The sequence below is a fragment of the Moschus berezovskii genome, chromosome 23 (genome assembly GCF_049115385.1).
Source record: "Moschus berezovskii isolate FMDL1 chromosome 23, NW_MosBer_1.0, whole genome shotgun sequence".
Taxonomy (NCBI): domain Eukaryota; kingdom Metazoa; phylum Chordata; class Mammalia; order Artiodactyla; family Moschidae; genus Moschus; species Moschus berezovskii.
In genome coordinates, this window is record NC_142482.1 from 38,857,187 (window position 1) to 38,871,211 (window position 14,025).

General features: G+C 47.9%; 3 protein-coding genes across 4 annotated transcripts; 2 read left to right on the forward strand and 1 right to left on the reverse strand.

The window, feature by feature from the left end:
• Positions 1-1,166: 1,166 nt before the first annotated feature.
• Positions 1,167-3,599, reverse strand: LOC129543101 (heat shock 70 kDa protein 1A). Its single transcript, XM_088831375.1, has one exon. It carries the CDS (start codon positions 3,383-3,385, stop codon positions 1,460-1,462), a length of 1,926 nt encoding a protein of 641 aa, XP_088687501.1. The 5' UTR covers positions 3,386-3,599; the 3' UTR covers positions 1,167-1,459.
• A 74-nt stretch (positions 3,600-3,673) lies between these two features.
• LOC129543099 (heat shock 70 kDa protein 1-like) lies at positions 3,674-7,809 on the forward strand. Of its 2 annotated transcripts, none has more exons than XM_055405949.2 (2): positions 3,674-3,815; positions 5,538-7,809. In XM_055405949.2, the coding sequence occupies exon 2, from the start codon at positions 5,551-5,553 to the stop codon at positions 7,477-7,479; it is 1,929 nt and encodes a 642-aa protein (XP_055261924.1). In that variant the 5' UTR covers positions 3,674-3,815; positions 5,538-5,550; the 3' UTR covers positions 7,480-7,809. The 2 variants fall into 2 exon arrangements, with proteins under 2 accessions (XP_055261924.1, XP_055261923.1); XM_055405948.2 differs by lacking the exon at positions 3,674-3,815 and adding an exon at positions 3,989-4,101.
• A 112-nt stretch (positions 7,810-7,921) lies between these two features.
• LSM2 (LSM2 homolog, U6 small nuclear RNA and mRNA degradation associated) lies at positions 7,922-13,851 on the forward strand. The gene is made up of 6 exons (XM_055406574.2): positions 7,922-7,933; positions 8,789-9,118; positions 9,700-9,767; positions 12,928-12,958; positions 13,071-13,130; positions 13,243-13,851. The coding sequence occupies exons 1-6, from the start codon at positions 7,922-7,924 to the stop codon at positions 13,366-13,368; spliced, it is 627 nt and encodes a 208-aa protein (XP_055262549.2). The 3' UTR covers positions 13,369-13,851.
• Positions 13,852-14,025: the final 174 nt, after the last annotated feature.

The window sequence follows — 14,025 nt, forward strand, 5'->3', positions numbered from 1 at the left end:
CTATTCCCAGAATGCTAGCAGCAGTTAGGGCAAGAAGCATCTCCAGGGGGAGGAAGCCTTTAGTTAAGGCTTCCTGGTACAGCGCTGCAGGTTTTTTCAATCACTCTTCTAAATTAACCAGTATTAAAACTCTAGCATTAACCATATTATCTGACATAGTTGCTTAGGATTATACGGAGTCAAAGCAGAAAGATTACTGATTGTGAAACCTAGGGTAGACCCAGAACCCAGAACCAGACATGCATAAAGCCCTGTGGACAGCAGAGCAAAAACCAATAAAACCTCAGTTGGAATCCAGGTTCAACATCTTCCCTGAACTCGTTTTTTTAACCTTGAAATAAATTTTAGTCAAGCCAGTGACTTTTAAGTCTCCACATACCTCCACCTGTGGAAGCCAAACACTGCCTATACTCAGTATGGTGGAATGGGAATTAAAAGGCCCCGGTACAGTACCTGGTAGGTAAGAGCACTGAAATACTGGGGGTCCTCCTGCTGGAGCATGAAACAGTGACACCTCTCTAAGGTATTCACTGGGATACTTAAAATGTAGGTAAACAGTACTGGAAACGCAGCATTTTTATCTCAGCATTCTTTCAAGAAATTAAATATAAACTGAAGCATCAGGCCAAACCCTTCCATTTTAAACTGAGACTTGGGGATCACAATGGCTAACTCAATCGTGCATAACTAGGCAAGCCAGTAGTAGAATTCACATTTCCTCAGTGCCAATTTAGGACTCTCCTTCTCTTTCATGCTGAATCCAGATTAAGTAACAAGGCTCTAAGGTATCACCTGTACTTACAAGCAGCAGCAGCCATGACCTTCCAATCTAACTGCCTCTTTTATTTGCCTGCTTCTTCAGGACTACTCCCACTCACAGGCTCCTTTTGAGGTCATCCTTAAAGTATGGACCCCCCAACCTTGAGGCTACCATGCCAGTAGCCCTGAACACTTTCTGGATTCACAAACCCAACCATTCAAATGAGCAGTTTTATGTTTCCCAGGGATACTATTTTTCTAAAAGAAATGTGTCATAAGGCTATATTCTCCCTTTCCGGATCCCTGACCTTATCTAAGACGCCAATTGCAGTTCATTTTTGGACACTGTAAAAAAGACAACCTCTGCAGATCCTTCTGACTTCAAAATAAAAACATAGACGCAAACATCACTTGAATTATGTGAGTTTATTTACTTGGAAGTAAACAGAAACGGGGGGAAAAATAGCTTGTGTTTGGCATGAGTACTACAAAAAGAGAAATTGACAAAAGATGGCACTATACACTCAGCTCTATACTTCAGACTCTGGAAAAGAGTTCCTAACTTCACCAAGAGAGACAGTTCAACATCTCAAACAGCTTGCATAGCTGATAGCTGATGAAAGGCAGATATATAAGGCAATGCAAAGCCTTGGATCCCAACAGTCTCCATAACAAACATGAGCAATCCAGGGAAGGAGTCCTAATCCACCTCCTCAATGGTGGGGCCAGACCCAGAGCCCCCTTTAGGGGCCTGAGCCCCAAAGCCGCCAGCCCCAGGGCCGCCCGCCCCCTGGTACAGTCTGCTGATGATGGGGTTACACACCTGCTCCAGCTCCTTTCTCTTATGCTCAAACTCGTCCTTCTCCGCCAAGGTGTTGGCGTCCAGCCAGGAAATCACCTCCTGGCACTTGTCCAGCACCTTCTTCTTGTCCGCCTCGCTGATCTTGCCCTTCAGCCCCTCATCCTCCACGGCGCTCTTCATGTTGAAGGCGTACGACTCCAGCGCGTTCTTGGCAGACACCCTCTCGCGCTGGACCTCGTCCTCCGCCTTGTACTTCTCCGCCTCCTGCACCATGCGCTCGATCTCCTCCTTGCTCAGCCGGCCCTTGTCGTTGGTGATGGTGATCTTGTTGGCCTTGCCCGTGCTCTTGTCCGTGGCCGTGACGTTCAGGATGCCATTGGCGTCGATGTCAAAGGTCACCTCGATCTGGGGCACCCCCCGCGGGGCGGGCGGGATGCCGCTCAGCTCGAAGCGCCCCAGCAGGTTGTTGTCCCGCGTCATGGCCCTCTCGCCCTCATACACCTGGATCAGCACGCCCGGCTGGTTGTCCGAGTAGGTGGTGAAGATCTGCGTCTGCTTCGTGGGGATGGTGGAGTTGCGCTTGATCAGGGCGGTCATCACGCCTCCGGCCGTCTCCAGCCCCAGCGACAGGGGAGCCACGTCCAGCAGCAGCAGGTCCTGCACGTTCTCCGACTTGTCCCCCATCAGGATGGCCGCCTGCACCGCCGCCCCGTAGGCCACCGCCTCGTCCGGGTTGATGCTCTTGTTGAGGTCGCGCCCGTTGAAGAAGTCCTGCAGCAGCTTCTGCACCTTGGGGATGCGGGTGGAGCCCCCCACCAGGACCAGGTCGTGGATCTGCGCCTTGTCCAGCTTGGCGTCGCGCAGAGCCTTCTCCACGGGCTCCAGGGTGCTCCGGAACAGGTCGGAGCACAGCTCCTCGAACCGCGCCCTGGTGATGGACGTGTAGAAGTCGATGCCCTCGAACAGGGAGTCGATCTCCAGGCTGGCCTGGGTGCTGGACGACAAGGTCCTCTTGGCCCGCTCGCACGCCGTGCGCAGCCGCCTCACGGCCCGCTTGTTCTGGCTGATGTCCTTCTTGTGCTTCCTCTTGAACTCCTCCACGAAGTGGTTCACCAGCCTGTTGTCGAAGTCCTCGCCGCCCAGGTGCGTGTCCCCGGCCGTGGCCTTCACCTCGAAGATGCCGTCGTCGATCGTCAGGATGGACACGTCGAACGTGCCCCCGCCCAAGTCAAAGATGAGCACGTTGCGCTCCCCCTTGCCCGTCCGGTCCAGGCCGTAGGCGATGGCGGCGGCCGTGGGCTCGTTGATGATCCTCAGCACGTTCAGCCCCGCGATCACGCCCGCGTCCTTGGTGGCCTGCCGCTGCGAGTCGTTGAAGTAGGCCGGCACGGTGATCACCGCGTTGGTCACCGGGTGGCCCAGGTACGCCTCGGCGATCTCCTTCATCTTGGTCAGCACCATCGACGAGATCTCCTCCGGGTAGAACGCCTTGGTCTCCCCCTTGTAGCTCACCTGCACCTTAGGCTTGTCTCCGTCGTTGATCACGCGGAAAGGCCAGTGCTTCATGTCCGACTGCACCACCGGGTCGCCGAACTTGCGGCCGATCAGCCGCTTCGCGTCGAACACGGTGTTCTGCGGGTTCAGCGCCACCTGGTTCTTGGCCGCATCGCCGATGAGCCGCTCGGTGTCTGTGAAGGCCACGTAGCTGGGGGTGGTGCGGTTGCCCTGGTCGTTGGCGATGATCTCCACCTTGCCGTGCTGGAACACCCCCACGCAGGAGTAGGTGGTGCCCAGGTCGATGCCAATGGCCATGTTTTTCGCCATGCCGGTGCCCTGCTTTTCCGGCTCCGAGAAGAGCTTCAAACCTAAAAACGGCCGAGGGGATCCGCGATGAGAAGCTCTGGTTTTTCAAAACCCAAAAACAAGGCGCCGGTGTAGCTCTGGGCGGTCCTTGGAGATAGCGGGTCTGCGGAAGCTGTTCTCACGGACTGAGCCGCAAGTTTTATCAGCTCTCTCCAGGCTGCTGTTTCTCCTTCGGCGGCTCTGTGTTTATAATTTTTCATCAAGCCCCGCCTTTTCCCTCCTCAGCCAATGACCGAGCTCAGTGGGGCTGCCAGGTCGGGAATATTCCAGGGGTTTCGCCTCAAGTCCTGCCCCCTGGCTTTCTGGGACCAATCAGAGCGCTGGATGCCACTCCTCCCAGAACTCTCCAGACTCTTCTGGGACTTGCTGGCTGGCACTGTCTTGGAAAGGGGTAATGGGAGGGGAAGAGGTGGGAGGGGCTGGTGGGTCGGGAGTTGGGGCGGTGGTGTTGACGCCGCCCCGCTCTAGTCGCGTTACAATGGACGTGCTGCCTCTGACCTCACGGGCTAGTAGAGAATTAGGATGATAGGTCTGGACCCAGCTCAAAGTCGTAGGGCGGGGCGGGTGGGGGGTGGGGGGTCACCGCCTGCGCAGTTTGGCTATTGAAGGAGCCCCAAGTTATAGGGGCTCCGCAATCCGAACCGTATCAAACTGGATCGAAGGCGGCGGGACACTAGGTGAGTCACAAGAGCTGTGACTGGAATGGGCTGGGAATAGGCGGGACTAGTAGGTCCTGGTTTGAGGAGGTTTTGGAAACTTCTCTAGTTTGTTTAAATATAAGGTATGGGTACGTCGGCTAGTCAGGGAAGGGGCAGCCTTTAAGGGCCGCAAACGTGGCTGGAATTGCTTAGAGCTACCAAAAAAATAAAAAGTGAAGGAGCTGGTAAGTTATTGTCTCCAGATAACAGGAGTTCTGGTTTTGAGAAGATTAGAGAAAGTCTTAGGGAACACCACCTTACCTGAGAAAACTCATGAGGGCTTGATTGGGTTCTTAGCGGCATTTTTCAGACTGGCCGAAATCTCAATAATCCCTGCTGCCAAGTCACTTCAGTCGTGTCCGACTCTGTGTGACCCCATAGGCGGAAGCCCACCAGGCTCCCCCGTCCCTGGGATTCTCCAGGCAAGAACACTGGAGTGGGTTGCCATTTCCTTCTCCAATGTGTGAGAGTGAGAAGTGAAAGTGAAGTTGCTCAGTCGTGTCCGACCCTTAGCGACCCCACAGACTGCAGCCTACCAGGCTCCTCCATCCATGGGATTTTCTAGGCAAGAGTACTGGAGTGGCTTGCCATTGCCTTCTCCGCTCAACAATCCCTAATAGAGGATAAAAGACGACCGGCAGGGTTGCTAAACCCACCTGTGGAGAGTGATGTCTCCTGAGGAGACAAGAACTTCAAATAATGAGTTCAGCAGGAGACTTGTACAATATTAGAATAAACTATATCACAGAAACAGGACAGTGGAGTCAGGCCCTGTGAGGAATTAAAATCGATATGCCACTCCCCTCCTTCTTCATTCCTGTTAGCTAGGAGTTTTCCTATCTTGTCCAAAAACCTTGTTTGGAAGAGATGTTTGTACAGGGATTATATGCAGGATTATTCATAATAGCCATAAAATGGAAACCATTTAAGTGTCACAGAAAGAATGAATAAACAAATGAGGTATATACACACAATAAAAGTTATTCAGCCATAAATTGCAAGAAAATTTGACATACACTGTAAAATAGATGAACTTTTAGGATATTATGGTAAGTTAAGTAAGCCAGTCACAAAAAGAAAAATAGTGTATAATTTCACTCATGTGAGGTACTTAGAAGAGTCAAATTCTGAGAGACAAAAAGTAGGCCAAAAAAAAAAAAAAATGTAGACTAGTGGTGGTCCAAGGGTTGAGAGGAGAGGGGAAATGGGGAGTTATTTAATAGGTATAAAATTTGTTTTGCAAGATAAAAAATTCTGGAGATTCATTGACCAACAATGTGAGTGGACTTCTGAGTTGTATGCCAAAAATTGCTTAAGAGGGTAAATTTTATGTTGTGTGTATTTTACCACAATTAAAAATAAATAAAAATTAAAAGTTCTCACTGAAAAATTTTTATCTCATTCTTTTCCCACAGGCCTAGGAAAACCATGGCTGCTGCTGCTAAGGGAACGGCCATCGGCATCGACCTGGGCACCACCTACTCCTGCGTGGGGGTGTTCCAGCACGGCAAGGTGGAGATCATCGCCAACGACCAGGGCAACCGCACCACCCCCAGCTACGTGGCCTTCACAGACACCGAGCGGCTCATCGGCGATGCGGCCAAGAACCAGGTGGCCATGAATCCCCAGAATACTGTCTTTGATGCCAAACGTCTGATCGGCAGAAAATTTAATGATCCTGTTGTGCAATCAGATATGAAACTTTGGCCTTTCCAAGTAATCAACGAAGTAGGCAAGCCCAAGGTAATGGTGTCCTACAAAGGGGAAAAGAAAGCTTTTTATCCTGAGGAAATCTCTTCTATGGTGCTGACTAAGATGAAGGAGACTGCTGAGGCTTTTTTGGGCTACACTGTCACCAATGCTGTGATCACTGTGCCAGCCTACTTCAATGACTCTCAACGCCAGGCCACCAAGGATGCAGGTGTTATCGCAGGTCTCAATGTGCTAAGAATTATCAATGAACCCACTGCTGCTGCCATTGCCTATGGCTTAGATAAAGCAGGTCAGGGAGAGCGACATGTCTTGATCTTTGATCTGGGTGGAGGCACGTTTGATGTGTCTGTCCTGACCATAGATGATGGGATTTTTGAGGTTAAGGCCACAGCTGGGGACACCCACTTGGGTGGAGAGGATTTTGACAACAGGCTTGTGAGCCACTTTGTGGAAGAGTTCAAGAGGAAACATAAGAAGGACATCAGCCAGAACAAGCGGGCTGTGAGGCGGTTGCGCACTGCCTGCGAGAGGGCCAAGAGGACCCTGTCATCTAGCACCCAGGCCAACTTGGAAATTGACTCACTTTATGAAGGCATTGACTTCTACACATCCATCACCAGAGCCCGGTTTGAAGAGTTGTGTGCAGACCTGTTTAGGGGAACCCTGGAGCCTGTGGAAAAGGCTCTTAGGGATGCAAAGATGGATAAAGCTAAAATCCATGACATTGTCTTAGTAGGGGGCTCTACTCGAATCCCTAAGGTTCAGAGGCTGTTGCAGGACTACTTTAATGGTCGTGATCTCAACAAGAGCATCAACCCCGATGAGGCAGTTGCCTATGGGGCTGCAGTTCAGGCAGCAATTTTGATGGGGGATAAGTCTGAAAAGGTACAGGACCTGCTTTTGTTGGACGTGGCTCCCTTGTCTTTAGGGTTGGAGACTGCAGGGGGAGTCATGACTGTACTAATCAAACGCAACTCCACCATCCCCACGAAGCAGACACAGATTTTCACCACCTACTCAGACAATCAGCCAGGAGTGCTGATCCAGGTGTATGAGGGCGAGAGGGCCATGACTCGGGACAACAACCTGCTGGGGCGATTTGATCTGACTGGAATCCCTCCGGCACCCAGGGGAGTGCCCCAGATTGAGGTGACCTTTGACATCGATGCCAATGGTATTCTCCATGTAACAGCTATGGACAAGAGCACGGGCAAGGCCAACAAGATCACCATCACCAATGACAAGGGCCGGCTGAGCAAGGAGGAGATCGAGCGCATGGTACTGGATGCTGAAAAATACAAAGCTGAGGATGAGGTCCAGAGAGAGAAAATTGCTGCAAAAAATGCCTTAGAATCCTATGCTTTTAACATGAAGAGTGCTGTGAGTGATGAAGGCCTACAGGGCAAGATTAGTGAGTCTGATAAAAAGAAAATACTGAGTAAATGCAATGAGGTCCTTTCGTGGCTGGAGGCCAATCAACTGGCTGAGAAAGATGAGTTTGATCATAAGAGAAAGGAATTGGAGCAAGTGTGTAACCCAATCATCACAAAACTCTACCAGGGAGGGTGCACTGGGCCTTCCTGTGGAACAGGGTATACACCTGGAAGGGCTGCAACAGGCCCCACAATTGAAGAAGTAGATTAATCTTATGTGGAGCTGGACGGTTCTAGGGTGCCTCTAAGATGAATTTTGTTGCCCACCTCTTCAAACATGGTTCTGATTCCTCAATTGACTGGACCTGAATGTAAGTGATCATCCCTTTTGGATTCTGATGGAGGAGTCTCATATACCATCTTTTCACACTCCAACAATTTTCTGACACATTCCAACAAAGTTCTGACTCTGGAATGAGACTTAGGAAAACTAGGCACCTCTCGGAACCATTTGAAGAATTTGAATGTCTGTTATTTATTTCCAGCCTTCCCAACTTCCTTTTTCCTGTATGGATGGTTATTTGTCCCTCAGTAAATTTGTTCCTAAAGCAAATTACTTGTGGTATTTTTAGACTATGAGTGTATCTTGTAAAATAGGGAAAGGGAGAGTGTGTGGAGCGAACACGTGTGGTCTGTTTGTGAGCTAATTGTGAATGATTAAGCTGGTAAGGGCAAAGTATTTGAATTTTCATGAGCTGACTGAAGAAGGAAAAAAAATTTTGATTATTTGGCACCTTTAACTTTTAGCCCCAGTTAGAGCAGCTGCTAATTTAGAGACTGCTTTTAAGTAATTGACTGATTTAGGTATTTAAGGTTGAGCTGGGGAGTTGGGGCAAGGACCCAAACTTCTGCTTGATGTCCTGATGTCACTCATAGGTGGAGCCTAGGAGATCCAGCCCCTGCGCACTCAATAATACAGTCCTTTACCTGCTGAATATATTTCTTAAAAAACCTAACAAATGTGTACTTTTATGCAAGAAGAGAAATGAAAAACTTATGATGAGCTTATTCCTTAAAAAATAAGTAATTACACAAGTAATTGTGTCATAATTTCGCATACTTATAAAGCCTGGGGGAACATGATGTAGAAGTATGTGTAACTGCATTTACTGCATTTGTGTCCCTTTGTGTTTGGGAGGGAAATATTTGGAAGTGAAATATTAGAATGGGTATTTTTATCCCCGATCCAGTGTGTTGTGTTTTACTCAGTCCTTTACAGGACAGCCGTAGGCAAAGTGTAAAAGAAATGTGGACTGAGAGAGTAATGTGTTTATTGGGAACCTTTGATGAAAATCAAGATTTCCTGGCGTGCAGGCTCTTGATCTCGGGGACTTCCCAATTTGTGGTGGTGCTGTTACCCAAGTGTAGCATACAGAGAAGTGTACAAATCATCACGGATTTTCACAAGTTCCCTGGCAGTCAGTCTGCAATAGGAAGTGTCTTTAGGGTAAGAGCAAGTCGGGCTGGGAGTGAATTTATTGTCACAGAAAGGAACAAAAAGCTGAGAGGCGGTAAGCCAGCCTTTTCCACCCTCGGGCGCAGCTGGGGCTCGCGCCTGCGCGGTGGGAGCTCGCCCCTCCGGGAGGAAGTCGGAAGGCGGGAAGCCCCGCCCCTCTCCCGGCTTTGGCTTTCTCCTCAGTTTTACCGGGCCGGCTCCCCCTGAGCCGCAATTCAGCCGTTCGCTCGCCTCCAACACTCAGAGCTCTCCGCTGTGCCACCCCGCTGCGCCTGCGCGACCCCTCCCCGCCCCACGCGCGGGCTCGCGTTCCAATTCCCCGCCAGGCCTCCGGCCCACAGCACCCGGCCCGCGCCTTCCCGGTCCGGCGAGAGTCGGCGGCGCAAGCACCATGGTAGGTGCCGTGACGTCACAAGGGGGCGCCCTCGGGGAGCGCGGGCGGTTGGGACGGTTGGGGGCGGGGTGGGCATCCCTTTGGAGGCTTTGTTCCTCCGGGCTGGCGTTGGACCCTAGATTTTTCCCTCCATTACTGGTTCCTGTACCTCATGTTCTTTGAGAAGAGACTTGGAAGCAAATGGAAGTTTTCACCCCTTATGAGAGAGTCAGCAGGGACAGTAGACCTCGAGGAGCATTTCCCTGACGGAGACCAGGCTCCGAGAAGGAGCGGGTGGAGTACTTTCTGCAGTTCTCTAGGAGGCGTGGGCAGGACCCCAGAAGAGATAGTCCATTGAGGCAGAACCCACGTGTGCAGGGCAGATGACTCTGGGGCTTTGTGTCAGGGGCTCGTAGTGTGCATCATCGTCAGGGCTGCAGCTGTTCATTCGAGTATTCCTTCCTGTGTATTCCTGTAAAGTTTAGAGAACTGCCAGAGATGTGGCGGGATCCCAATACCAGTGTCTGGTAATACTGGCAGGGATTCACACCTCTTTACTATGTCCCTTCCCATATGATGGTTTTTCCCCTCTCGCCCAATAGCTCTTCTATTCCTTTTTCAAGTCCCTTGTCGGCAAGGATGTGGTCGTGGAACTCAAGAATGACCTGAGGTAGGTACTTGTTCCTACGGGTTTGTAGGGGGTGGATGTGCCGAGCGCCCTGGAACCTGTTTAATTTGACGAGTATTTGAGTATTAGGCAAGGTGGGAGAGATACAAAAGGAAGAAATGACTTGTGCCTTAAACTTACAGATTAGCTGGGGAGTTGTATCATGTATTGGAAAACAATATAAAGAAATATATAAGTAGTAAGTACCAGAGAGAAGACAGGGCAGACCCAACTTCTAGAAATCGAAGTATCAGTTCCACAGGTAACGATGTATGTAGAAAGATGTTGGTAGATTTGTGTGTGTGTGTGTAATAGTCACAATTTTGGGGGAAAATAGCCATAAATAGGGAATGGGTTCGATTGTGGTATTTCCATATAATATAGCTGTCACATAGAAATGAGATAGCAATAGGAAAAGCTATTGCAGTACTGTATATGTAGCATAATCTCACTTATGTTGAAGAAAATATAAAAGATACACAGGAGACCAGTGCAGCTCCTTCTGTCTGTACTGCTTTTACATCCCCTGTCCCCTTGTATCATTAGCTTCTAATCATCTCTCAGGACTTGGATTAAACGCTATATCCCTGGACTTTCCTGGTTCTAGCCAACACTTCTGTTAAAAAGTCTTTTTCCTTGCTAATGGGTGCTTCTCAAATTGTGATTTCATAGAAATGTATTAAACTGTTTAGGAACTGTCTTTCCTACAGGGCCAAGTCCATGTTTAAGCTTACCACTGTGTACCTAATGTCTAACACAGGCCTGAATAAATTAACTAATTTTATTTTCAGAACATCTCTACATGACATACACTATTGTTGCAGTTTTACACATGAGGAAACTGAAGGTTGGATAGATTAAGAAACTTGGTTAGGTCTACACAACTAGTAAAAGACAAAACCGGAACTTAAATTCCATTATTTGCCCCCCCTTCCCCTGCCGCCTCCCCATACCTTTTTAATGGGCTTCCCTGATAACTCAGTTGGTAAAGAATCCACCTGGAATGCAGGACACCCTGGTTCAATTCCTGGGTCAGGAAGATCCACTGGAGCAGGGATAGGCTACCCACTCCGGTAATCTGGCCTGGAGAATTCCAAGGACTTTATAGTCCATGGGGTCGCAAAGAGTCAGACATGACTGAGCAACTTTCACTCCAACCCTTTTTAAATTAAAAACAGGGTCATAGTCTCTATGCAGTTGTGAAACTTGCTTTTCACTTAACAGTATGTTGTGGGTATTTTCCATGTCAATAAAGTTGATGTTTAACGTTGTTAATGTCTGAATGGCATTGTTCTAAGCTGGCTAGAACTGATTTAAGTAAAACCTTGCTGCTGGACACTTAGGCTGTTCCCAGTTCTTCATTTTTACAAGTGATTTTGCCCTGAACAATCTCAAGGGTAAATCTTTGTATACATCTCCTTTCATTAGAAGAAAAAAATCCTTTGAATGAAATGTACATTTTAAATATCAAAACATACTACCTGACTGTGAAAGTTTAAGTCAATGTATTCTCTTCCCAGCAGTTCTACATTTCTGTGTGAGATAATTTTTTAGTGGGGGAAACATTGACATGGTGGAATGGTGAAGCAAGGGATTTATTTGCCTTTTAGGTCAGAGATTTCTGATCTATGGTACCTGCAATGCATGTGATATTGATGGCATATAAATTGGGCCCATATAGTGAGACAAGTGTGGAAACCACAACTACTTTCATCACTTCTGTAAGATGACTTGTTTTTCATTTTCCTCCTTTTTTCTTCCTGGGTTTTCCAAATGGCAAGAATAACTGTTGTTATAGCCCCAGACCCTAAAGCAAGGACTTAAAGGTTCGAAGGTAATCCATGGGGTTGGGAGAAGTGCTCTTTCTCTCATGCTGGGTGTCAGACCACTTTTGTGCCAAGTATCTCATTCTAAGGGGACTGAAGAAAAGTTACCACTTTATGCAATTTCTGAAAGGTATTTCACAGCTGCCGTACATGATAGGGTACCATCAAAGGTGTTTTTTTTTTTAGCACCCAGGAATATGGTGAAATCACCATTGAGGCAGTTGGTCTGACACTGGATTTCAAACACTTAGAATTTTACAAAAACCAGGGCCCAACAGAGAACCGACAACTTGAATTTTGGCAAGATAAGGATGTTTTAAAAACTGCTATTTATTAACCATTTTTTAATACAAAAAAAGGCAATTAAAGAGTAATTCTTACAAAGAAAACTATTGACAACCTTTACCACACTATACACATACTACACTAGCTTATGTTTCTTTTGTCATAGATTCTTAGAATCTTTGAGCACACATTAGTGTTTGAGAAACAGGTTCTAAGGAACTTAGAATCTGGTGGTGACATGCACGATGGTCAGGATGAGGGCAGCCAGGCTGGAGGCTAGCCTGGATTGAGCTGTAAAGTCATCAGACCTTGGTTTGTCAAAGAGAATTACAGAAATTGAAGAAATGTTAGACATCAGCAAACAGTGGGGATTTGTAGGACATGAAGGGTCCTCGATTTACAGGGTTTGAGGTTGTGAGAGTGTTGAAACCATTGGCAGAAATCAAAGGATTGGGAGAGAGTCTGGCTTGAAGCACTGGTATTTAGATAGCATTCCTCTTTAACATTGCAGGGGGCTCATGGATTGAGGGAGAAGACATCCCTTGTGCCTACATCATCAAGAACACTGCTAATTTGTTAATTTATATACATTACATACAGGGCTCTGGTTCCGAAGCAGCAATATTTGAAAAGAACTGATGATTTGGGGGGTCAGACAGGCCTGGATCAAAATCCTTGTTCTAAACTTGGCCAAGTTACAAAATGTTTCTGGGCCCCTGGATGTTTCATAATAGGTACCCAATGAAATGGCTGTAAAGATTACAAATACTATGGAGAATACAGGTCTGGCACATAATAACAGTTGTTTGATGGCGGCTACAAGGGTGAGTTGGTTTAGGGAGAAGAGATGTGAGGTCTAAAATAACAATGCTCTGGAAGCACTTTCTTTCCCTACTCCAGAGCTTAGTCATGCCCCTTTCTGGGTGTACCTTTTCTGGTTTCTAAAGTCCTTTACTTCCCCCATCCATGTTCTTATCCCCTGCTCTGAAGTCACCTCTGTGTTGACTTTGGTATAAATTAATTTGGTTTTACCCTCTCTCTGCCCATAACAGCATCTGTGGAACCCTCCATTCTGTGGATCAGGTGAGATTATAAGGGCTCTGAATGGGGTCTTGGGGAAGGAAACGGGAGAGCTTGAGAGCTGGGTACTTTCATCTCGTCTCTAGTTTTAATGATGGTGTTCATCTTTTCTTAGTATCTCAACATCAAACTAACTGACATCAGTGTCACAGACCCTGAGAAATACCCTCACATGGTGAGTTGTGGATAGTAGAGAAGAGGAACACCTCTCAAAGAAAGCAGGAGGTCCCTGGGTGGATAGAGGGCATTTTTTAAGGGTGTTTTCACATTTGCTTATCTTTGTCTAGTTATCAGTGAAGAACTGCTTCATCCGGGGCTCAGTGGTTCGCTATGTGCAGTTGCCAGCAGATGAAGTCGACACACAGTTGCTACAAGATGCAGCAAGGAAGGAGGCCCTGCAGCAGAAGCAGTGATAGTTCCTCCTCCCTTCCCCTCCTATTGGTGACCCTTAACATCATGTCCCAGCCCCGGAGGCCTCCCTCCCATACTTCTTGAGGTGTTGTTTGTTTTTTGTTAGCAAAAGCTTCTTCTTTTTTTTTTTTTAAGGAATGTGGATAAGAGGGCTAATAATGGGGAGCTGCTGTCCTCTGTTGAGTAGGCTGAGGAACTGAGAAGCCTTCCCTGTCTCCAGCACCTGCCTTTCTCACTTCTTCCCTGGAGGTGGTGGGAGAATCTCTCAGATCTCTCCAGGGTAGCACGTGATTTATTGTAGGGAGGGAAGGAATCTATCCCGCATCGGGAATAAAATTTAAGAAGCAAATTCGAGTTGTGGTTCTGTGTGCGCTTTGGGAAGGGGGCTGGAGAGCAGGTGGGAAAGACGTGCTCAATTTGTCCAAGCCCTGTTACTCTCAATTACCCCAGCATTGTCCGCTACTACTCTCCTGGTATAAACCGTATCATTACCCCAACTGGACTATGCCGTGTTTTCTGAACATTTGCCTACCCAACACAGCCTTATAGTGTATGTACAGTGCTTGCTGCCTTTCCATTAATATGAAAGTTAATGAGACACGAAAAATACGTTTGATGCTGCTGGATTTTTTCCTCAAGCCCCCCAAATCAGTACACTT